Source organism: Puma concolor, chromosome C1, assembly GCF_028749965.1.
Source record: "Puma concolor isolate L17-30 chromosome C1, mPumCon1.1.hap2, whole genome shotgun sequence".
Taxonomy (NCBI): Eukaryota; Metazoa; Chordata; class Mammalia; order Carnivora; family Felidae; genus Puma; species Puma concolor.
The window spans coordinates 52,361,448-52,385,401 of NC_141674.1; the positions used below are offsets into that span (position 1 = coordinate 52,361,448).

Below are 23,954 nucleotides of genomic sequence, written 5' to 3' on the forward strand. Positions count from 1 at the left end.
ATTTATTATTGAAAGAGAGAGTCAGAGCGTGAGCAGGGGAGGGGCAGAGGGAGAGGGAGACACAGAATCCAAAGCAGTGTCCAGGCTCCGAGCTGTCAGCACAGAGCCCGACGTGGGGCTCAAACTCACACACTGTGAGATCATGACCTGAGTTGAATTTGGACGCTTAACCAACTGAGCCACCCAGGTGCCCCTAAAATATTAATTTTAATATTAAAGATAACACTGTTCTGATATTCTTTTGCACTATAATCCTCAAGAAGATTTTAATGAAATGTTTTCAAGGCTGTTTCCCATCATTCCTTCATAAATCCTCATATTCTTCAGAATATAAAGTGAATTTCACCTCAAATATATTTTTGTCTGTTTATTGAAGTATGATTTACATAATTAAAATGCACAGAGTTTAAGTTTTCAGCTTAATGAGTTCTGATAATTGTATACTCCGATGCAAGTATCATCCAAGATAGACAACATTTCACCATCTTAGATTTCCTTGTATACCTGTCCACTCAATTTCCACTCCCTAGCCCAGAACCACTTTCTCATTCCTATAATCCCAGATACTTCTACCTATTCTTTAACTTCATATAAATTAAGTATGTAACTTTTGTCTTTGGTTTCTTTTGTTCAACATGTTTTTAAGATCATATACATTGTTGTATGGGGTTATAGTGTGTTCCTTTTGATTGCTGAATAGCACTCCTTTGTATACCTATCTGTTCTTTCCTTGATATCTTCCTCTCATTACTGAACAGCAGAAGACTGTGCTCCTGTGGGCTTTGGTGACCCCATTACCAGGGTGTGTTTATTCGATGGTTGATTTTGCTGTACTGGGTACTTCCTTTCCTTTCCACTATACTTTTGCTATATGCTGATCCTTTACCATTCCTCTTTCCCCCAAACAAACACAATGAACAAATAAAGACTTATTGGTGCTCAAAAAAAAATACTAAAGAACATACAACAATTATTGCCCCCCCCCCCACACACACACTTGTCTAACAAGAGAGTTCCAAATATAAGAAGCAACAACCGGCAGAACTGAAAGGAAAAATAGAAAATCCAACTATACTACCACTTTCAATAACAGATAGACCCACTAGACAGAAAATCAGCAAGAAAACAGAAGCCCTGAACAAGACTATATACAAACTCGACCTAGCAGACATCTATAGAACTCTCCATCCAACATCAGTGGAATATACACTCTTCTCAAGTGCACATGTAACATCTGCAAAGACAGAAGATATGTTAGACCATAAAACAAATCTTAGTAAATTTAAAAAGACTGAAATCATGTAAAGAATGTTCTCTGATCACAATGGAATTAAATTAGAAATTCATAACAAGAATATTTGGAAAATACAAAAATATGTGGAAATTAAACAACACACTCCTAAATAACCAATCCAAAGGGAAATTAGAAAACACATTGAGAAGAACAAAAATGAAATACAGTGTATATAAAAACTTACGGGATGCAGGGGCGCCTGAGTGGCTCAGTCAGTTAAGTGTCCAACTTCAGTTCAAGTCATGATCTCATGATTTGTGTTTGAGGCCTACATCAGGCTCTGCACTGACAGTGCAGAGCCTGCTTGGGATTCATTCTCTCTGTCTCTCTCTCTCCTCCCCCCCACCCCTCCCCTGCTCCCCTCTCTGAAAATAAACAACTTATGTGTTGTTGTTGTTGTTGTTTTAAACCTATGTGAACTTATGGGATGCAGAGAAAGCAGTATTCAGAGTCAGAGGGAAATTTAAACAGCTACACTACAAAAGAAAGAAGCTGGGGTAGTTGTCTGGCTCAGTTGGTAGAGCATGCAACTCTTGAGGTCGTGTGATCTTGAGGTTGTGTGTTTGAGGCCCATGTTAGGCATAGAGATTACTTAAAAAACAGGAAGGAAGGAAGGAAGGAAGAAAGAAAGAAACTCTCAAATCAATAACCCAAACTTCTACCTTCAGGAACTAGAAAAAGAGCAAATTAAACCCAAAGGAAGCAGAAGAAAAGAAGTAATAAATATTAATATTAAAAAGAAAACAAGTGAAATAGACAATAAGAAGATAGTGAAGGTCAACGAATCCAAAAGTTGGTTCTTTGAAGAGACAACAAAACTAGCTAGACTGACCAAGAAAGAAAAAAAAAGAAAAAAAGAAGATTAGAATTACTAAAATTAGGAATGAAGGGGAGATATTAAAATCAATCTTGGAGAAATAAAAGGAGTTAAGGGAGTACTATAAACAACGTTATGTCCACAAATTAGATAACCTAGATGAAATGGACAAATTCCCAGAAATACACAACTTAGCAAGACTAAATCATAAAGAAATGGAAAATCAGAATACATCAACAGCAAGTTGATGGATCAATTGATTGGATCAATATTCAAAAAGCTTCTAACAAAGAAAAGTCCAGGACCAGAGAGCTTCACTGCTAAATTCTACCAATATTTAAAGAAGAATTGATATCAATTCTTCTCAAACTCTCTCCAAAAAGAGGGAACAGTTTATAACTCATCCTATGAGGCCAGAATTATTCTGATATCAGAACCAGACAAATATATCACAAGAAAAGAAAACTATAGACCAATATCCCTTGTGAATATAGATGCCAAAATCCTCAACATACTGGCAAACTGAAACAAGACGTGAATAAAAAGAATTATACATTATGACCAAGTTGGATTTTGCCTGTGAAAACAAAATTGATTTAAACCAATCAATGTAATACATCATATTAATGGAATAAAGGGGAAAAAACCCACATGATCATCTCAACAACAACAACAAAAAACATTAGAAGACAGATTAATGGCGAATTTTATTATGGGTAGATCAGGCTGATAACCCCTGAACCCAATAATCAGATCATTTTGTGCTCCTGAGGGGATGCAAATAGGAAGTACATAGATTATTGATGAACTATTCTTATAAAAAATTTGAACCAGAATCTAATCAAGCCTCCAACTTTAACAGCAAGTTTTACAGGAAATATGAAGAATAGAGAAATCATTTGAAGGACACTACAAGAAAAGAATCAACTAACTCCAGAATGTGGAATATGCTTATAAAACACATACGTCAGTTTTTTCAAAATAAATTACTGTACAAAAAAAAAAAAAAAAGAAGGTGAAGTTTAATAAGATTTAAAAATACTTAAGATCTATAAGAAACATTACAATGTATAAAACTTGTTTGGATCCTGATTTTTTTTTAAGTTTTATTTATTTTAAGAGAGAGAGTGTGTGAGCACACTAGTATGTGTGCAAGCAGGGGAGGGGCAGAGGGAGAGGGAGAGAGAGAATCTCCACGCTCAGCTTGGAGAGGGAGGGAGGGAGAGAAGAAAGTAGATTTGAACCAGATCAGTAAGACTGCAGACTGTGAGCTATAAAATCTCCTACTGCCCTGAAATTCAAAGTTCTTTCTAATTTCAGGAGTCAGCAGAAACCTTGTCTCAGAGAGATAAGACAAGTTTAGGTGCTAGGAATAATGAGACTTAGAAGTGTTCCACCAATCAATAGTAACAGAGTAATCTAGCTTGGGCACCCATGTCTAAATTAACAAACCTCCCCCCAAACTTGCACTGTTATTCCTTCTAGCAGCAAGCCTACTGAGTTGGCCTTGGTAGGAAGTATGTTCCTTCTCTTCCCATCTCTACAATCTATTTATTCCACTCCTTCTCTGAGGTGGCTTGAATGAGACTAGGTATATGACCAGGCGGCCAGTTGTCCCTACAAATTCATCTGAACTGCGATTAGCAGCAGCTTGTAATAAATAATTCATCTTTATTTCTGAAAATCCGTCTAGAAACAGTGCTAGGAGGGCAATATGAGCAGCTCAAATACTGTAGGTAATGATAAACTGGAACCTTCTTTACTCCTCACTAACCATCAATAATTTGAAAGGTCCAGCAAATCATGGTACTTACAGTATACATTCTAGATTTTAAAGGAAGGTCACAGGGTATGATTCACACCTCTGTTTTCCCCATTAGGAGACTCATAAGGAAAATGACTTTTGCAGATTTGTCCTAACATCATGGAGCATTAATCTCCATGAAGGGCTGTAGCTGCTTTAGGAACAATGGGATTTGGGAGTTCCGAACATCTCTGAGAGAGGAAACAGCAGTAGATTAGAATGAGTAGGCTCCACTTTAAGCAACTGGTATATAAGAGTCATCTCCTTTCTGTGGATACCAGTCTTCTTCCTTCAGTATCATACTGGTAAGGCAAAATGACCATAAAGTTACTACTAGTTCCTCTGTAGTTTTATAGCAATTAGGTACTCTTAGAATTACAGGTGTAAGTCTTAAATGTCTGATTTTCCTTTGCATGGGCAAAGGCAGCCTCAGTAGGATCACTGACTTGTGGGTAGATTTGTGGAGCCAGGCTGCTCTAGGGCAGAGTGGAGTGGATGGAAGCATAAATGTAGCTAAAGGCAGAATCCTAGCTAGACTTAGCACCAGAGCAAAAGCTGTCCATTCTAACATGCAAACAGAGCTGCAAATGATGAGGCAAGAGTACAAATGCAGAAATTACCAGAAATAGGTCAGAAAATAGAAGAGAAATGTTGAAGAAAGGCCCAAATTAGATGCTAGGAACCTGCATTTAGCAAGTGGTGGCCATGTGATACCAAGCTAAGTCAAGCTAGCTAAGTCCCTTTGGTTTAAAGGTATAGAATTGGGCCAAACATAACAATGTATTTTTCTAATACAGGATATTAGCTGTGGTGCTGTCTACCTTGACACATCCTAATCTGGAGTAAAAATGGATAGAAAGCCTGTCATGGTGACAATTGTACTTCATAAAAAGGATGAATTCCTAAATGGCTATTCTTTGCTATTCAAATAACGTTACCATATCCCAAAGAATGGTTTGGGGATAGGAAAGAACAGTATTTCATTTCAAGCTGGACTACTCGTCTACCAAAATACCATTCTGACCAAAGAAACAGATGCAGAATTACAGTCACAGCTGCATTCTGTACAGAACAAGTTGGATAATGGTACTCTAAATTGCTAATTACACTGCTAATGATTTTTTTAGTGGCATTGCATTATATTGCCACTTTTGTTTAAATTTTTTAAAAAAGCATCTAGGAAGTTTTAAAAATGGTAAATTGTTAAATATCAGTGAGTATTCCAAAGAGAAATTCCATATAACATCCATTTCTTAAAGTGGCACTCTCATATGGGATTTTGTAGGGGTGCCATTTATTGACTAGCTATTTGTTTCAATTTACTTTCTCATCAATTTACTTGCATTTAAGATTACTGAGGCCATAAGTATCTCAGTATTAGTATTTGTATCTAGCTCCATAGTTGGTATGAAAAGATAATAAACCAACATATGTCATGATATGCTGGCACTGGGAAATGTACTATGACTAGATTTACAAAAAGTAATAGCAACAGTACAATTTTATTTTTATTGTGACAACCATGGTGAAATTTATTACAGTGTTAGTATTTTATTGTTTAATTATGCTAGCATAGCTGAGGGAGGTAATTACATTTTTGATATAAAAATGCTGTTAATGTTTTTATTTCAATTTAGCAGATTATAGAATGCAGATTAAAGCACTGCCATTGTTCCATATTGTTTCTTGCGCATTTAAAGGCAGAATATCTTTTTCCACAAACAGTAAATTAATTTCTACTGAAATATCTCATCAAGGTTTCTAAATAATTTGCCTCTTAAATGAAAACCCTATTCTGGCCAGGAACTTCAATACACTGGATTTACCAACAATATTTTATATAGAAAATGGTGTACCAATCCCAATTATGTCACAATGTTTTTTTTGAAAAATTTTCTATTTATTAAGGTAAATTTGCTGTCAAAAAATTAAAAATACATTCTTGTTATGCAATTACAAACTCACAAGTACTTACTTTTGCTTCTAAGAGGTGATCCAATTTCAGTGATCTCTTAACACTGCAAACAAAATATTTAAAGAAATCTTAGATTTACATGCTTTAAGTAGCCAAATATTTAAGAGTAATAAATATAAACAAAGATTCTGAGTTACTTTGCCAACTAAAGCAGAATACCATATGATGAAAGCAAAGCAATTTTCATGGCTATGAAACTGGGTTTTTTAATAGCATATTTCAATATGGAATTGTAATGAAATATTTAAATGGATTTTTATATATGGTTCTACACACATGTACTATTGTACAATTCAAGCATTAAAGTCATATTATGAAATTATTTTAGTAAAAATTAATCTGTTTGTTTTAAAATACCACTACTGAGAAATTATACATAAGGACAAAATAATTTATACACCCTTAATGGAGATGTTGAAAGTATATTATTTGCAGAAATAATGTACTAGGTATTAAAATAAAGGTATGAACAAGGTGAAAAAAGTTTTGCCCATTATTCTAGCTTTAAACATGATTCAGTGCTACCAGACTATGACTTAACTGAGGAACAGATGCTCTATGTCTTTATAAGTCCCCAATCCATAAGAAACTATTTTTTGTCTCTCTCACTAAACTGATTCAGGAACATGCCAGGCTCTCTCTGTGCAAAATCTGTTCTGCTAAACTGGATGCCCAGCTGTTGGTGACAATGCTTAGAAAGGAAAGCTGAATATTTATAATACTTTATTTCGTACAGCTGTCTTCTAAAGAGCAGTCATCAACATTTTATTGAATGCAGACTAAATGCTCAAAGGAGAAAAAGGTCAATATAAATTAAAACCAGTTTTCCCAGTGACAAATGCAGTGTTAAAAGTACTTTGAACCCTGAGAAACAGAAATTACGTTATCTAAAATATTAGAGAATTTGAGCATAAAGCAAAAAAAAGGATTGTATGGTAAAATTTGAATTATAAAAAACAAAAATCTTACATCTTAGAAAATGACTATTCTTAAATAAGTGACTATTGAGGTGTTTTTTTTATTGACTTTCAAACAAGTGACAAGAACAAGAAAAAAATAGAAGAGATGGACAATTTACAAACACTATGGAGTAGCAAATATTAAATACAAAAATTTAATCTATCACTCAATTTTGCTATTATACCTACATTAGCTTAGCATGTAACATTATTTGGAACTGATTAAATCACTTTGAAAATTTACTTGTATCTTTTAGAAGTCCACCTGAAATCAATTTAATGTGAATTTTCAATGAAGCAGGAAGAGACTAGAGCTATGAACAAATAAAAATGGCAGATGATCCAAAAAAGTGTGTGTGTGTGTGTGTGTGTGTGTGTGTGTGTGTGTAGTTTTGGAATATGTAGTACCCTATTCAGGTGTGTGAGATGTTTTAGTATTTTATAAAATTTCAGAAGTAGAGTTCAAAACTTAAAATACACAGCACAGCATTTTTTATCCTTTTTTTTAATTTTTAATTTAAATTTTAGCTAACTATCCTTTGTTTTTAAATACTAAGGTGTAATACTGCTTATTAGAAGGAAACAAACCCTACCCTGATATTAACTTTCAAAATATTATTGCTTTAACACTGATGATTAATTCTTACAGAAAGTAACTAATGTTTGGATTTAAAAGGTTTCCAGTTTAGTTGCTAGTGTTGATCTAAAGGCCCAAGGAAATACATAAAAGCAAATAAGAAAAGTTAGACTGTTATTTTCTATAATAATTCTAAAAACATAACTTATTGTGGATGATATGGCTTTCAGATAATTCAGGGATCCAAACCAACACCTGGTAATATTTGCATGAATCATGAAAAGAAGGCTAAGAAATCACTCAGTTCATCCAATAAGGAAGAGGTAGTGTGACATGCCTGCTATCACACAGCTTGAAGGGAAGAAATGCAGATCTCCGGTCCTGTGCATAATAAATCTTTGTTGAATTGAAGGGGAGGAGTTAAAGAAGAGGTAAAGAACAGCAAACCTACCAGAGGATTTTATGACAATCTACCTTTACTATTCTATTAGAATTGGGCCCACTGACAAAATATATTATTAAATTAAGCATGTTTTACCCTTTTTTTTAACCGCTCTTTTATCCACAACTGTAGCGTAAGCATGAAATTATGTTAGGTGTAAAAGGATGATGTTAATAGCAACATAGAGGAAGAGATGGTTGAAGCATATTATAAAGGAAGAACATACAAAACTCGATTAGATATATGGAAGCAATATTTTCCTAAAGTATTTACTCACTTGCCACCAGTATTCGTTGGCAATTAAAAGTGATATATCTCGGGGCACCTGGGTGGCTCAGTGGGTTAAGCGTTGACTTCGGCTCAGGTCATGATCTCACGGTCCGTGAGTTCAAGCCCCGCGTCAGGCTCTGTGCTGACAGCTCAGAGCCTTGAGCCCGGTTCAGATTCTGTGTCTCCCTCTCTCTCTGCCCCTCCCCTGTTCATGCTCTGTCTCTCTGTGTCTCAAAAATAAATAAACGTTAAAAAAAATAAAAATAAATAAATAAAAGTGATATATCTCTGGGACTTCTATAAAGTTATAAGCAGCTTTTGTGGTTACTACATTGGTTTAAAAAAATGACACCCCCCAAAAAGGCAAATGATCAAACAGACATTTCTCCAAGGAAGATATACAACTGGCCAATAAACATGAAAAAATGTTCAACATCCCTAATATTAGGAAAATGCGAATCAGAGCCACAGTGAGATACCATTCACAACCATTAGGATGTCTACTATCAAAAACCCAGAAAACCCCCCAGAAATTGTTGGCTACGGTATGGAGAACTGGAATGTTTGTGCACTGCTGGCAGGACTGTAAAATGCTGCTGTGGAAAACAGTCTAGCAGTCCCTCAAAAAATTAAATATAGAATTGCCATATGATTCAGCAATTCCACTTCTGGGTACATAGCCAACGGAATTGAAAGCAGAGACACAAACAGGTATTTGTACACGCATGTTCATAGCAGCATTATTTCCAATAGTCAAAATGTGAAAGCAATGCAAGTGTCCATTAACAGATGAATGAGTAAACAAAATGTACCACAGATATACAATGGAATATTAGGCAGCCTTAAAAAGGAAGAAATTCTGACATATGCTACAACATAGATGAACCTTAAAGACCTTATACTAAGTGAAATAAGTCAATCACAAAAGGACAAATGCTATATGATTCCACTCAGGTGCTTAAAGTAGTCAAATTCATAAACACAGAAAATAGAGCATGGTTGCCAGGGGTTGGGAGGAAGGGTGAATAGGGAGTTACTGTTTTATGGGTATAAAGTTTCAGTTTTGCAAGATGGAAAACATTTTAGAGATACATGACAGTGATAGTTGCACATGTGAATATACTGAATGCCACCGACCTGTACACTTAATAATTTAAAATAGTAAACTTTACAAAAACAGAGTAAAAAAATAGTAAATTTTGTTATGTATATTTTACCACAGTTTAAAAATACTTTTTAAAATGGGCACCTATCTACTGTATCCTAGTTTCTTCCCCTGCTTACAACCTCTGCAGGTTACTTTCTACTTTCAATCTAACCCAAATTTATACCTATGCCCATAATTTAACTACTATGCTCCATTTTTAGGTATACTAAGTTTAGATTCATTGGGATCAAAATCCTGGTTGCTACCGGCATTTTGCTCTTCAGCATTTAGGAAAGATAAATACATTTGACAGGCAATTTCATATGAAGAGAAATAGAAAGTAACTATGTTTGTAGGATCAGTCATATTACTAAGACTATCCTCCCCTATTTTATTTAATTTATCACATGATAGTATCCTGAATAGGATTATCTGATTCTGTCAGAAAAGAACAAGCAGAGAGTTTCATTATACATTACTAACACTGGTGACAATATTAAAGAAATTACTCTAGAAAATATGAACTTTCATTTGATTCCTAATTAAGAACCAGGAATGACACCTCATAAACACAAAATTACATGCTCTGAGCTTCTCTTTAAAACACTAAATGTCATTTTGAGTAGCAGAGCTGAGAGATTGTATGTGTGGGGAGAGAGATAAACTTAGTAAAGCAGATAAGACTCAGAGAGACTTGATGGTATGCCAAATTCCTCCCCTAAGTTTGGGCAAATCACATAATCTCACTAAGCTTCATAAAGTTGATAATAATACTGGCCTGTAAACTAGTAGGAAATTTCTGAATGGAAGATAAAAATATCACTTACTATGCCAGTGCTTCCATTTACTTCTCACTATAATGTGATGATAATATTGCAAGAGCATTTAAAGGATTATTGAGTATGCTTATGAGATGCTTAGAAATCTTTTGATGAAAGGCATTGGCCAAATTCACATCCCATGTGACTCCTTTGGTGTAAATTGATATATGTGAAATGATTTATTTTCCATTCTATATATGAGAATGAAAAAAGAAGGGAGAAGAATCTCCTATATCCTTTTTATATTATTCCTTTCATTCAGGCCTGTGTTCTTTTGTGTTCAACATTCATGGTGGTGATACAATAATTCACTATCACATATGGGTGAGCAGAGGGAAATATTACTCTATTACATGTAGAAATATGGTCACCATGTGAGAGCACCTAAATAAATGATTAATTCTGTATCCTTCATGAATAACGGGTCAAAACCATAACCAGTTATTGGGCGACATATTTGTGTGTGTGTGTCAACATCTTCCTTATTAAAAGATTAATAGTGAATTAGCTAAAGAATTCTTACAAAAGTAAAAGGATATATACGGGAATATTGATCCCAGAAGATAAATAGAGATGAGATCGTTACTGAGCTAAATAAAGTGAGAAACGCCATAACTTCATTCTTAAATGAGTATTCTCAGAAATGAACATTAATAAAATATTCATTACTATTTCTGCTTGTGAGAAACATATATACATATGTGTGTATTACCACACATACATAAAGGACATAAGTTTAATCCTTTTAAAATCTATTGAAAGGGGCCAAATAGGTTTACCAGAATTAAATATGGAAAATGGGTAATCTTTTAATATTTTTGTATGTATTATATGTTACAGCATAAAACTTAATGACACATTGATGTCTACCCTTCCCCTGAGATTCTAGCACAATCATGTCTAAGTTTTCCCTGACACTGTCCACTTTGCATTAAGGACCTTTCTACTCTACAGCACTGTAGCAGTTCCTCTCACTAAGCTTATCATGTTGAAATAGTCCATTTCTATGTTTGTCTTTTCTCCCTGTACTAGCACCTCTCTGGTAACTGGTAGGTTAAACATTCTTGTTAAACTATCCTTCTCAAAAATTAAAATTCCTAGCAAACACAATATCTGTTCATATTTGAATCCCCAAAGCCTGACGCAGTGATGGGCACAAAAGAGTTATATAATGATTTAATTCACTGTATTTATTTTGAACTTAAAGCTTCAATCTCAAATATTTAAGTCCTTTAATTGTTTATGATTCTTCAATCCTGTTTAAGGTAGTTAAATACAGGTTCCTAAAAGATGTCATATTGACAGTCTTATCTCTAAGGTAGTCTCTTGTATGGATCTGTCTTAAGAGTTCTGGAAAAATCTAAACCATAATCTCTTCAAATATTGACTTTCCTTCATTCTTCCTTTATATACTTCATCTAGAAGTAATTTTAGACTTTCTAGTTCCATTTCCCATATCTCTAAACTCTTATTTCTTAGATTTCTTGCCTGTATAGTGAATTTGGGCAATTTCTTCAGATCTTTCTTTCAGTTGTCTAATTCTTTCTTCAATTGTATCTAATTTACTGTTTAATCCACCCATTGGTGTGCGTGTGTGTGTGTTTAAAAACAACTTGATGAGGTTTTTGTGGGTAACTTTTAATTTTTACCTAATTTTAAACAAAAAAAGTCTAGGAAGAAGAGTTCTTGTTATCCTTTACCCAGACTTGTCACTTATTTACATTTTGTCCTATTTGTTTTAATCATTCTCTCTCTATACATATATATAAACCTTTCTTGACTTATAGTAGGTTATGCCCTGATAAACCCATCTAAGTTGAATGTATCTCAAGTTGAAAATGCAATTAATACACCTAACCTAACAAATATAATAGCTTAGTTCAGCCTAAGCTTACATTAACCTAGAGTTGCCCCCCCCACCCTCAGGCTTGCTCTCTCTCCAAATAAATAAACTAAAAAAAAAAATTTTTTTTTTTAATAAATAAAGGGGCAGGTTTTAATAGGTCCCAGAGAGTAGGGGGTGGGGAGGTTCAGAGGAAAAGGGAAGTTTGGTGAAAGGATTACCATGGGGGAACAATAGATGAGGTGGGGATGGTGAAAGAAAAATGGCACCAGAGGTGGAACCTGAGCACAGGACAGCTGCCACATGTTCAGAGTCAAAGAAGATGGGGAAGGCAGAAAAGAGGCTTTAGAAGCCTTTGTTTCTCTCTTTAATTGTTTGTTTGCCTCATTTAGAAACTGTATTTTGCAGAGAGGCAATTTTAGATTCCCAATAACTTTCAGAAGCTTCAAAATACTAATCCAAACAGGTATCCCATTCAGTTTTTATTTATTTATTTTAATTTTAGATATAGAAAGAGCACAGACATGCAATAGGCTGGGGGGGGGGGCAGGGAAGAGAGAGAATCTTAAACAGGTTCCACACTCAGGTAGATCCCAATGAGGGGCTCAATCCCACAATCCTGGGATCATGACCTGAGCTGAAATCAAGAGTCGGACACTCAACAGACTGAGCCACCCATGCACCCCCCATTCAGTTTTGACAATTTTATTTATTTTTTAAGTGTTTATTTGTTTTTGAAAGAGAAAGAAAGCATGAGCAGGGGAGGGGCAGGAAAGGGGGGAGAGGGAGGGGGAGAGAGAGAGAGAGAGAGAGAGAGAGAGAGAGAGAGAGAGAGAATATCCTAAGCAGGCTCCATGCTGTCAGCATAGAGCCGACATGGATCTCAATCCTATGTACTCTGAGATCACGACCTGAGCTGAAATCAACAGTCAGATGCTTAACTGACTGAGCTACCAGGCACCCCCAGTTTTGACAATTTTAGAGCGATGGCTGTCCAATTCAGTTATGAGAAAAGTAATTTTGGAGAGATAGAAAGTTTCCCATAATGGCCATTGAAGTTCTTAATTACTGTTGTTAAGTCATTCCATTTAGTTAGAAAGGTACTTAAGGAAAGACCACAGTTTTTTGTTTTTTTTTTAATTTTTTTTTTAACGTTTATTTATTTTTGAGACAGAGAGAGAGACAGAGCATGAATGGGGGAAGGTCAGAGAGAGAGGGAGACACAGAATCGGAAGCAGGCTCCAGGCTCCAAGCCATCAGCCCAGAGCCCGAAGGACCACAGTTTTTAAACATAAAACCAGCTGGAGTCCTAGAAGTCAGGGCGAAGGGTACTCTCAAATCATTTTGATCACCAGGATCCCATTTCTTAAAAGATTTTTTTTTCCCTAGGGCAAAAAAGAAAAATTCCTGAACAGAACAGTTTTCAACTGGAATAGTGCAATTCCAAAATAGTAGCTTTAAATCTAAGTGCAGTAAAGACTACAGTGAAAAGGTAGAGAATATCAGAATAGATTTAAAGTGTACATACACACACACACACACACAAAATCTTAAGTGTATACACAAACACACACACACACACATACACGTATTCCAACTCATTCAATCCTCACAACATTGATACTACCTAACCTGATACCAAAATATGGTAAAAGAATTGTTAAAAATTTACTGACCAATATATTTCATATTTAGGTCCTTAATCCATTTTCATGAACATGGAATCAAAGATCCTTAGCAAAAGATTAGCAAATCTAATTCAGCAACATATGAAAGCAACAAAACATATGTCCAAGAGGGGCTTATACCAAGAATGTAAATTGTTTTGATATTTTAAAATCAATTAATGTTTTCAAAAAGAGAATAAAGGAGGTCATATTAGTAGTTGCACAAAGAATACACCCATTCATGATAAAACAAAAACTCAGCACACTTGGAGTAGAAAGGGAAATATTCCTATGAAAAACCTACACATATTGTACTCAGTACTGAACACTTATTCTAAGATTAGGACTATAAGATAAGATGTGCCCTCCCACCACTTCTATTTAACAAAGCTCTAAAAAAGAAAGGAAATGTGTAAGTGTTGGAAAGGAAAAAGTAAAATTGATAATCTGCCAGTGATGTGTCACGAACATGGAAAATCCTAAGGAATTTATAAAACAGCAATTAGAACTATTTAGCAAAGGTGCAGATCATAAGGTGAATATACAAAAATAAATTACATTTCTATGTTATAGCTAGAAACACCTGGAAACTGAAGCTTAAATTTTTCCATATACAATCACATTTGAAAACTACATAAAATAAGGGGCGCCTGGGTGGTTCAGTCGGTTAAGTATTCAACTTTGGCTCAGGTCATGATCTTGCGGTTCATGGCTTCGAGTCCCATGTCAGCTCTGTGCTGACAGCTTAGGGCCTGGAGCCTGGTTCAGATTCTGTGTCTCCCTCTCTCTCTGCCCCTCTCCCAGGCACACTCTGTGTCTATCTCTCTCTCAAAAATAAACATTAAAAAATGATAATTTTTAAAAATAATATAAAAACAGGGAGGGGGACAAAAACATAAGAGGCTCTTAAATATGGAGAACAAACAGGGTTACTGGAGGAGTTGTGGGAGGGGGGATGGGCTAAATGGGTAAGGGGCATCAAGGAATCTGCTTCTGAAATCATTGTTGCACTATATGCTAACTAACTTAGATATAAATTTAAAAAATAAATATTCTTAAACTACGTAAAATAAGTTTAACAGAAGACACTCAACATTTCTACAGTGAAGACTACAAAATGTTGCTTAGAGAAAAGAAAGATCTAACTAGGAGCAAGTTTATGGATTTGAAGTCTTGATAACTTTAAAAATGTTAGTTCTCCCGAGTTGATCTTTACATACATTGCATTTCCTGTCAATCCCAGCAAACATTTATTTTCCTATTGGAAAACCAAATTCAAAATCTTTACACAAAGGCAAAGGACTTATAACAGCCAAAATATTCTTGAAAAAGAATAAAGTTGGAGTACATACACTAACTAGACTTACTATAAAGTGGTTCTGAATTCAGTGTGGTTTGGGCATAAGAACAGATAAAATGAAGAGAATAGAAAGTCCAGAAATGGAACCATAAAGGTGCCAAAGCAATTTAATGATGAAAGAGAAATCTTTGCAAATTGTTCTGGAATACCATATGGAAAAATAAACCAAACAACCTTGACTTCTACCTTATACTATATACAAAAATTGATTTGAGATATAACATAGAGATATGTGGAAAAGGCAAAGTTTCTAAAGGAAGCATATGAGAATATTGTTACAACTGGGGTAGATAAAATTTCAGGTAAGAAACAAAAACAATACCCATAAAAGAGAAAAAAATGACAAATTAGACTTTATCTAAATTTTAATCTTCTTCTTATTGAAGGACACCATTAAGAAAATGGATTGTCAAAAGCTGCAGGTATCACAGTTCCAGATTTCAAGTTATATTGCAAAGCTGTAATAATCAAAACAGTGTGGCACTGGCACAAAAAAATAGACACACAGATCAATGGAATAGGATAGAAAGCCCAGAAACAAGTCCATGATTTTATGGTCAATTAATCTTTGACAAAAGAGGCAAGAATATGCAATGGGAAAAAGACAGTGTCTTCAATAAGTGGTGCTGGAGAGCTACATGCAAAAAAAATGAAGCTGGAACACTTTCTTACACCATACATACTAGAAAAAAGACTGTTACAAACTGAAGGGCTCCAGGTGCCTTCATGCCTTTAGCCAGACTTTCCAATGTCCTCCTAATTCTCAGTGGGGCTCCAAGGCTCAATGGGGCTTTTTCTAATCCTCCCTCTTAATCAACTTGGAGAAACCACTCTCCAGATTAGGAATGAATCTCTCTATCCTTATTGATGTTGGAGCTATACTCTCAATGGTGAACTCCACTGCCATGAAACAGCCCCTGCCTCCAGGTACTAAAGCAGTTCAAACAGTGGGGGTCTTGAATAAACCTCAACAGGTTCTTGTCTCTGAACTTATTTCCTTTTGTTTAGGTGCTTTAGAGCTACCGACCCTTTTCTTATTTCCTCTGCCCCTATTCATTTATTGGGCTGAGATTTCTTAGAAAAATATTATGCTGGAATTTCTTTCTCCCAAAAGGGGGAAATAATTCTAAAATTTGATAGTAGTAACCAAAATAGCCAATCAGTCAAATTAAATGACCCTCTGACATCTTTAATTTGCTCCATTTCTTTTTAAAAAAAATTTTTTTTTCAACGTTTTATTTATTTTTGGGACAGAGAGAGACAGAGCATGAACGGGGGAGGGGCAGAGAGAGAGGGAGACACAGAATCGGAAACAGGCTCCAGGCTCTGAGCCATCAGCCCAGAGCCCAACGCGGGGCTCGAACTCCTGGACCGCGAGATCGTGACCTGGCTGAAGTCGGACGCTTAACCGACTGCGCCACCCAGGCGCCCCAATTTGCTCCATTTCTGATGGCACTATAGCTGAGTCTGGGGACAATGATCACTCAACCCTGTTGGATCAGCTACCATCCTCTTTATGGGCAAAATCTTCAAGTGGTGTTGGTAGAATCTATATTGCACCTCCCATCAAGATTCAAACAGATCTCTCAAAACCTTTACCCAGAATTAATCAATACCCTACAGTCTTCCAAGGCATCAAGTCTGTAAGATTACAAGGCTCAGTGCCTTATTATCCCTTGCACTAGTTCCCTGCAATACTCCTAGTTTACCTGTGAGAAAACCCAATGTCCAAGCAAACAGGTTTGTTCAGGACCTCTGAGCAATAAATAACACTGTTATTCCTGAGCACCCTGTTTTTCCTAAACCCCATATGCTGTTCACATCTATTCCCACTGAAAGCAAAGTTTTTACTGTTATTCAGCTTTGCAGTGCATTTTTTTTAGTATTCTAGTTGATAAAGATATTTTTGCTTCCACTTGAGAAGAATGGTAATACACCTGGACAGTTATGCTCCAGGGTTACACAGACAGTCATTCTTACTTTTCACAAACCTTAGTTTGCTCAAACCCATGTTTGATACTTAGGACACCTGATCCTGAAATTAAGGACTACATTTGGATCCAGGAGGTCTTCAGGGCACCCTGAACTTCCCCAAACCTAAAACAAAGCACCAATTATGAGACTTTCTTGGACAGGCTGGTTGCTGTTGAAATTGGACCCCAAACTCTTCTTATGACTCAGTCTCTAGATGCTTTACTAAAAAATGACAAATTTGACCCTCTTATTTGGAAAGATTGGGAAGACAAGTTTTGGGGACTTTAAAGAAAAGTGTAATAAAGCCCCTGCCTTCAGACATCCTATTACCAACTTCCCTTTTTCCATTTTGTGTATGAGAGGGAAGGGAATACCCTTATTCACCCTAAAACATGGAGACCCTCACCAACTCAAAGGGTATTATAGCTAACAAGTAGACCCTGTAGCACAGGGCTATCTTCCTTGCCTCAGAGCCATTCCTGCCATGCCTTTTGGTCAAAGCCACTGAAGGAATAGGGATTCCCCTTTAATCATCTTTGTGCCCCGTGCACAAGAAGCCCTCCTTAATTTTCATTACACTCAACACTTTTTAGTCATCTCATCTCCTATGAAATCCTCCTGTGACTGCTCCGTATATAATTTTCTCACTGTAGTAACTTTAATCTTGCTATTCTCCCCTCCTTCACTGACAAGACCCCTCACGATTGTTGAATGCTGACAGATCATCTTCTGTCTCCGCGTGACAATTTATAGGAAACTCCCCTAACCAATACAGATTTTTCGTGGTTTCCTGATGGTTATTTAAAGGATGAAAATGGTAAGTATGCCAGGTATTGTTATTGCAACTCCCTCAAAGTCACTGAGTTAGCACCTTTACCTCTGGTTACTTTGGCCCGACAGGCTGAGTTATACACCCTTACTCGAGCTTGTACCTTAGCCAAGGGTAGAACTGCAAATATTTATATCAATAGCCCGTATGCCATCAGAGTAGCTAATGACTTTGGAAGGTTATGGAAACAAGGTTGCCTTACCTCCAATAGGGATAAAATTAAAAATGGTTCCTATGTCTGAAATTTATTAGATGCTATACTTTTGTTGGCTTCTCTGCCTATTAAGGTCCTGGGCATGCTAAACTTGACTCCCTGGAGGCCAAAGGAAGCCATCTCGCTGATATTTCTGCCAAAAATGCTGCTGTCAAGGAAACCAATAGTCAAACCTCTGTCATGGTCCAAAGGGATGTTCTCTTAAATGATAATTTTGAAAAACTGACCAAAGATATCCAACAGTGGGCCCCAGAACAGGAAAACAATTGGAAATCTAATAATTCTTGGTTTGATAAAAAGAGAAAACTCTGGCCTGGACCAATTCGCAACCTGGCCTTACCAGAAATCCTAAAGTTTCCACTACTTACCACTGTGCACACATGAAATCATTGGTCTACTAATGAAATAGTAGTGTTAATGAACCAATATTGGTGGGGATATACCAATAAGGTCACAAAAAGTGCCTACCCTCACTTGTCTCACCTGCCTAAAACACAATGCAGGGAAACCTGTTTGCATGGCTCTCAAACACTTTAAATTACTTCACAGGCCATTCAATTTTCACAAATGGATTTCATACAGCTTCCCCATCTCATGGCTATAAATATGCTTTAGTCATGGTTTGTATGTTTTCTCACTGGACTAAAATTTTCCTTTGTAGACTGGCCACTGACTCTTCTCTGGCCAAAATTCTGTTAGAAAAAAATTATCCCTACCTGGGGAACCCCTGTTGAACTTCATAGCGATTAGGGAACCCATTTTATCATTTAGGTACTTCAACAAGTCTGTGTTGTATGGTCAGTTTTACACCACTTTTATTGTGCATACCATCATCAATCCTCAAGCTTAGTGAGACACACTAATGGCACTATTAAGACTCAACTGGCAAAATTTGTAGAAATCCTTTAAATACCTTGGCCTAAACCACTGCCTTTGTTCCTTCTAAAGTTCAGACTCACTCCCTGGGGAACTCATAGACTTTCACCCTTTCAGATAGTCACAGAACATCCAATGCACTTGGCTCATGATTCTTTTGATCCACAGTTGACAAAAGGAGATATACTTCAATATCGTAAAGTCTGTTTCTATTAAAACTAACCATACTTTGGTACAGCAATCTTTTCACAGTGCACTCACTCCCAGGAGATGAGAAACTTAAGCATCACACCTTGCAGCTTGGAGATTTCATCTACTGGAAAAAAAAAAAAAACAGCTCCAGAAAGACTCTCTTCAACCTTGCTGGAAAGGACCCCTATCAGGGAGTGTTAGCCAACCCTTGAGCTGCCAAACCTGAGGGAATGGACTCTTGGATTCATGTGATACATCTAAAGGAAGTATCAAACCCTGACTGGACTTGCATACCATATGATCAGAAAGATTTCCTGGAAATGAAGTAGACAACATCCGATGTGACAGTTTTCGCAAAATGTCTGGACCAGGCCTGTTAGAAGATTCAGGATTCACAGAAGAAACTCTTTTTCATTGGGACTATTAACCGACTCTGGATTCTTGTCCAAAATTCATGGCTTCTGAATTTTCAACTTGACTGTATTAATAACACATTTGGTTCCAACAGTTCTTCTGAGATAATAATACTTTTTAAAGGTCTTTAAAGTTTTGCTGTTTTGCCACCAGCTATTGTTTCACATTTACACCTGCACTGTATCTCCCCAAATGCATTAGGTTAATTCTTTCATGTGCTCTTGCAGTAATCACCATTCTGCTTTCATAACCACTTTGAGTAGGGACTTTCAGGAGGTATATATGACTCTGGGCTTGCCTCCGTATGGGGAACTCTTCTCCCCTACGTTGGAACAAGTGCCAATAAATATTTCTGGTTGCCTACTTTCAGATCGAGGATCCTGGTTTAGAACCATCACACAATTTGGCATTGTCATTTTGATTCTGTACTTACTGCCTATCAAATCTTTGTGAAAACAATGTACCCAATAAGATTATCTCCAGTGCTTACAATCTTGATAAATATGGACTACAGACAGTAATTGCCTGAGAGTGCTCCCTACTACCCCTCCCTGTCACTCAAATTTGACCTCAATAGGTTTCCAATCTATATAATTCCCCTCCAGAGTGTGACATCACCCAGGAAAGATCTTTCCTGGCACTAAGGGTCAAAAGTCCAGCGAATTAAGAAAATCTCTTTTTAATTTTTTTAACGTTTATTCATTTTTTGATAGAGAGAGACAGAGTGTAAGTTGGGGAGGGGTGGAGAGAGAGGGAGACACAGAATCCGAAGCAGGCTCCAGGCCCTGAGCTGTCAGCACAGAGCCCGATGCGGAGCTCGAACTCATGGATGGTGAGATCATGACCTGAGCTGAAGTCGGACGCCCAACCAACTGAGCCACCCAGGCACCCCTTTTTTAAAATATTTAAATGTTTATTTATTCTTGAGAGAGAGAGACAAAGTGTGAGCAGGGGAGGGGCAGAGAGAGGAGGAGACACAGAATCCAAAAGCAGGCTCAAAGCTCTGAGCTGTCAGCACAGAGCCCGACATGGACCTTGAACCCATGAACTGTGAGATCATGACCTGAGTTGAAGTCGGATGTTTAACCGACTGAGCCACCCAGGCACCCCAAAAAACCTGACTCTTGATCAGCGATGACTTTGGAGAAGGATCTTGACCAAAAGGAAGAAAAGTGAAAATTAATAAAGGGAAAGACAACTAAAGTTGAATACAGAGGACAGAAGGGGAGGCTACAAGGGGTACTCAAACCCTGAACATTGGTTATAGGAAGAACTGTCAACTACAGTGTTACAGCAAATAATCAGCACACAGAAAGAGACAAGTGACATACACTCGGGAGAATCAGAAAAGACTGTTTATTTCGCACTGATGCCAGCCCAGTGGAGTCACCTTCAAGGGTTGAGCCCTGAGCGCTGGCACTGGCCTTCTTTTATGCCTGGCTAGCTTCTGGGTACTTGGAAACTTTCTATCAGCTGCACAGGTGGGCAGGAATGCAGGGGGCTCAAGGAAAAACAGGGGGTGGGGGAGGGGCACTATCGATTGTGCTATGTGGGCAGTTGGCCGATGCAAGAGGCAAGCAAGATTACAGAAACAAAAAGCATGCAAGGGGGGTATCCGGCCATGGACATCTGGCTAGCCTTCTTTATGTGCTCTTGTCGGCTTTCCTTCTCATTCCCCCCTCTTGATTCTTAAGCTGCTGTAGCACTCTTACAGAAATTCAGTTTGTGGGAGCCGGGGAACCCCTTGCTGCCATGGGAGGAGGGGCAAAGACCGTTCTGGTTCCTTTCTGCTGGACAGGGATGTCAAAGGGAGGAATGCGATAGCTAGGGTTCTTCGCCATCCAAAGGAATACCAGAAGAAATTTGTATACTCCACTGGGTCTTATTTCAGTATCTACCTCCAAATCTTCGAAGGGTGCCTGACCAGTGTTGGATTCCCATGGGCTCAGTAGGGACTTATTTGGTGTTATTTTGAGTGCAGAGGAGGCACCTTGAGAGACTGAGGCACAGAGGGACAGGAGCCAAGCAATTACACAGTAACAGCTCAATAAGGTTTCAAGGGCAGTTTTTCCTTCGTGGATGAGCTAGCTCATGCTGTTGGAGATGCACCTGGTGGGCTAGTTGCTCCAGTATATGTACCACTTGGTCTGGAAGTACGCACCATCCTTTTTTGGTCTGGCTTCCTTTTTCCTGTTGTACCCATTTTGTTTCTTGGATTGTGTACCTTGGGGAAGTTGGCAGTTCTAGGACCACCATGATTTTTGAGGGTGTTGTTTGTTCTCCCACTGTTTGTTTAGCTGCAGCATCTGCCTGTTGGTTGTCTTCTGACACTGAGTCTTTTTCTCATTGGCGTCCTTTGCAGTGGGTAACTGCTATCTCCCTTGTTCCCAGGCTGCCCTCAATAGTTTTAGGATTTCTTCCCAATTTTTTCTTTTCCTCCTGCAGTCAAAAGTCCTCTTTCCTTGTATAGAGCCCCATGTATATGTAGAGTGGTGAAGGCATAGTGCAAGTCAGTATATACGTTGGCCTGTTTGTCTTTACTGAGTTCTAGTGCTCTCATTAGGGCCCACAGTTCTGCTCTTGGGGCTGACCATCCTTGTGGAAGGGGCTTTGCCTCTATGACCTCAAAATCAGAGATGAAGCTGCTGCTGTCCGTAAACCAGATGAGTTCAGGATTTTGTAAGGGACTGTCTGATAGATTGGGTCAGCTAGAATAGACCTCATCAAGTACCTCTAGGCAATCATGCTCTTGGGGCCTGCCACAGTGGGCAAGAAAGTGGTAGGATTTAGGGTTTTTATGGCTTCTAATTTTACTCATGAGTTTTCACATGGTAGTCCCTGATATTGTGTCATCCGAGCAGGAGTTAACTAACCAGTGTTGCCCCCTGGCATCCATCAGGGTAATTAATAACTGAATGGGGAACTTTAACATTTAGATTTTGCCCTAACATGAGTTTGTCTGCTTCCTTGATTAAAAGTGTGGTGGCTGCCGGGACCCTCAAACAAGGTAGCCATCCTGCCGCAACTGAGTCAATCTGTTTTGAAAGGTATGCCACTGGTTTCTGCCAACGTCCAAATTCCTGGATTAGAACCTGCAAGGCCACCCCATTGTTTTTATGGTTGTGAATGCCTTTTCTTGATTAGGGCCCCAGACACTCTGGAAAACAGTGTGGAGTTTCCTCAAAAAATTAAAAATAGACCTACCCTATGACCCAGCAATAGCAGTGCTAGGAATTGACCCAAGGGATACAGGAGTACTGATGCATAGGGGCACTTGTACCCCAATGTTTATAGCAGCACTCTCAACAATAGCCAAATTATGGAAAGCCTAAATGTCCAGCAACTGATGAATGGATAAAGAAATTGTGGTTTATATACACAATGGAGTACTACGTGGCAATGAGAAAGAATGAAATATGGCCCTTTGTAGCAACGTGGATGGAACTGGAGAGTGTTATGCTAAGTGAAATAAGCCATACAGAGAAAGACAGATACCATATGTTTTCACTCTTTTGTGGATCCTGAGAAACTTAACAGAAACCCATGGGGGAGGGGAAGGAAAAAAAAAAAAAAGAGGTCATAGTGGGAGAGAGAGCCAAAGCATAAGAGACTCTTAAAAACTGAGAACTGAGGGTTGATGGGGGGGGTGAGTGATGGGTACTGAGGAGCGCACCTTTTGGGATGAGCACTGGGTGTTGTATGGAAACCAATTTGACAATAAATTTCATATATTGGAAAAAAAAAAAAGATCCCCAGAAAAGGGATGACCTTTCTTACTCCTTTAAGTTTTTTAATTTATTTTTGAGAGAGACTGAGACAGCGTGTGAGTGGGGGGGGGGGGGGGGGGCAGAGACAGAGGGAGACCCAGAAGCTGAAAAGGGCTCCAGGCTCCGAGCTGTCAGCACAGGCCCAGATGCAGGGCTCGAACTCATGGATCGTGAGATCATAACCTGAGCCGAAGTCAGATGCCCAATCAAGCCACCCAGGCTCCCCCTTTTCTTATGCCTTTAATGTCTCGTATAGAGGTCTGGCCAACTCTGAGAAGCCTGGGATTCATATCCAACAGAATCCTTCTGCTCCCAGAAACTGGGAGCAGACCTGCCCGCAGGTAGTGGGAACCAGAATGGCACAGACTTCCTGTTTCCTTTCGGCTCCCAGCATCCGTTTGCCTTGGGTAATTTTGAAGCCCAAATATTTAATTTCCTGTTGGCAAATCTGTGCCTTTTTCTTTGACACCTGGTATCCTGCCTCTGCTAGTAGCCTGAGAAGGGCCCTAGTTCCCTCCTAGCATTGGGTCCGTGTGGGACTGGCTAGCAGGAGATCATTCACATATTGGAGGAGGACACATCCTGGGTCCTGTCCCAGAAACCTGGCTAAGTCAGATGCCAGCGTCCCACTGAATATGGTTGGTGAATTTTTGAATCCTTGTGGCAATCTAGTCCAAGTGAATTGTTCTTTTGCCCCTGTGGTAGGGTTTTC

At 38.0% G+C, this 23,954-nt stretch overlaps 1 protein-coding gene across 6 annotated transcripts in view; it reads right to left on the minus strand.

The window, feature by feature from the left end:
- Positions 1-23,954, minus strand: part of ITGB3BP (integrin subunit beta 3 binding protein) — a 72,533-nt gene that overhangs the window by 45,139 nt on the left and 3,440 nt on the right. For all 6 annotated transcript variants that reach the window (XR_015254757.1, XR_015254756.1, XR_015254755.1 and 3 more), the window contains exon 2: positions 5,891-5,933. Coding sequence is in view for 3 of the 6 variants with exons in the window: in XM_086717189.1 (XP_086573315.1) it covers positions 5,891-5,933 (43 nt within the window). In the remaining 3 variants the exon portion in view is untranslated. The remainder of the gene's footprint in view (positions 1-5,890; positions 5,934-23,954) is intronic.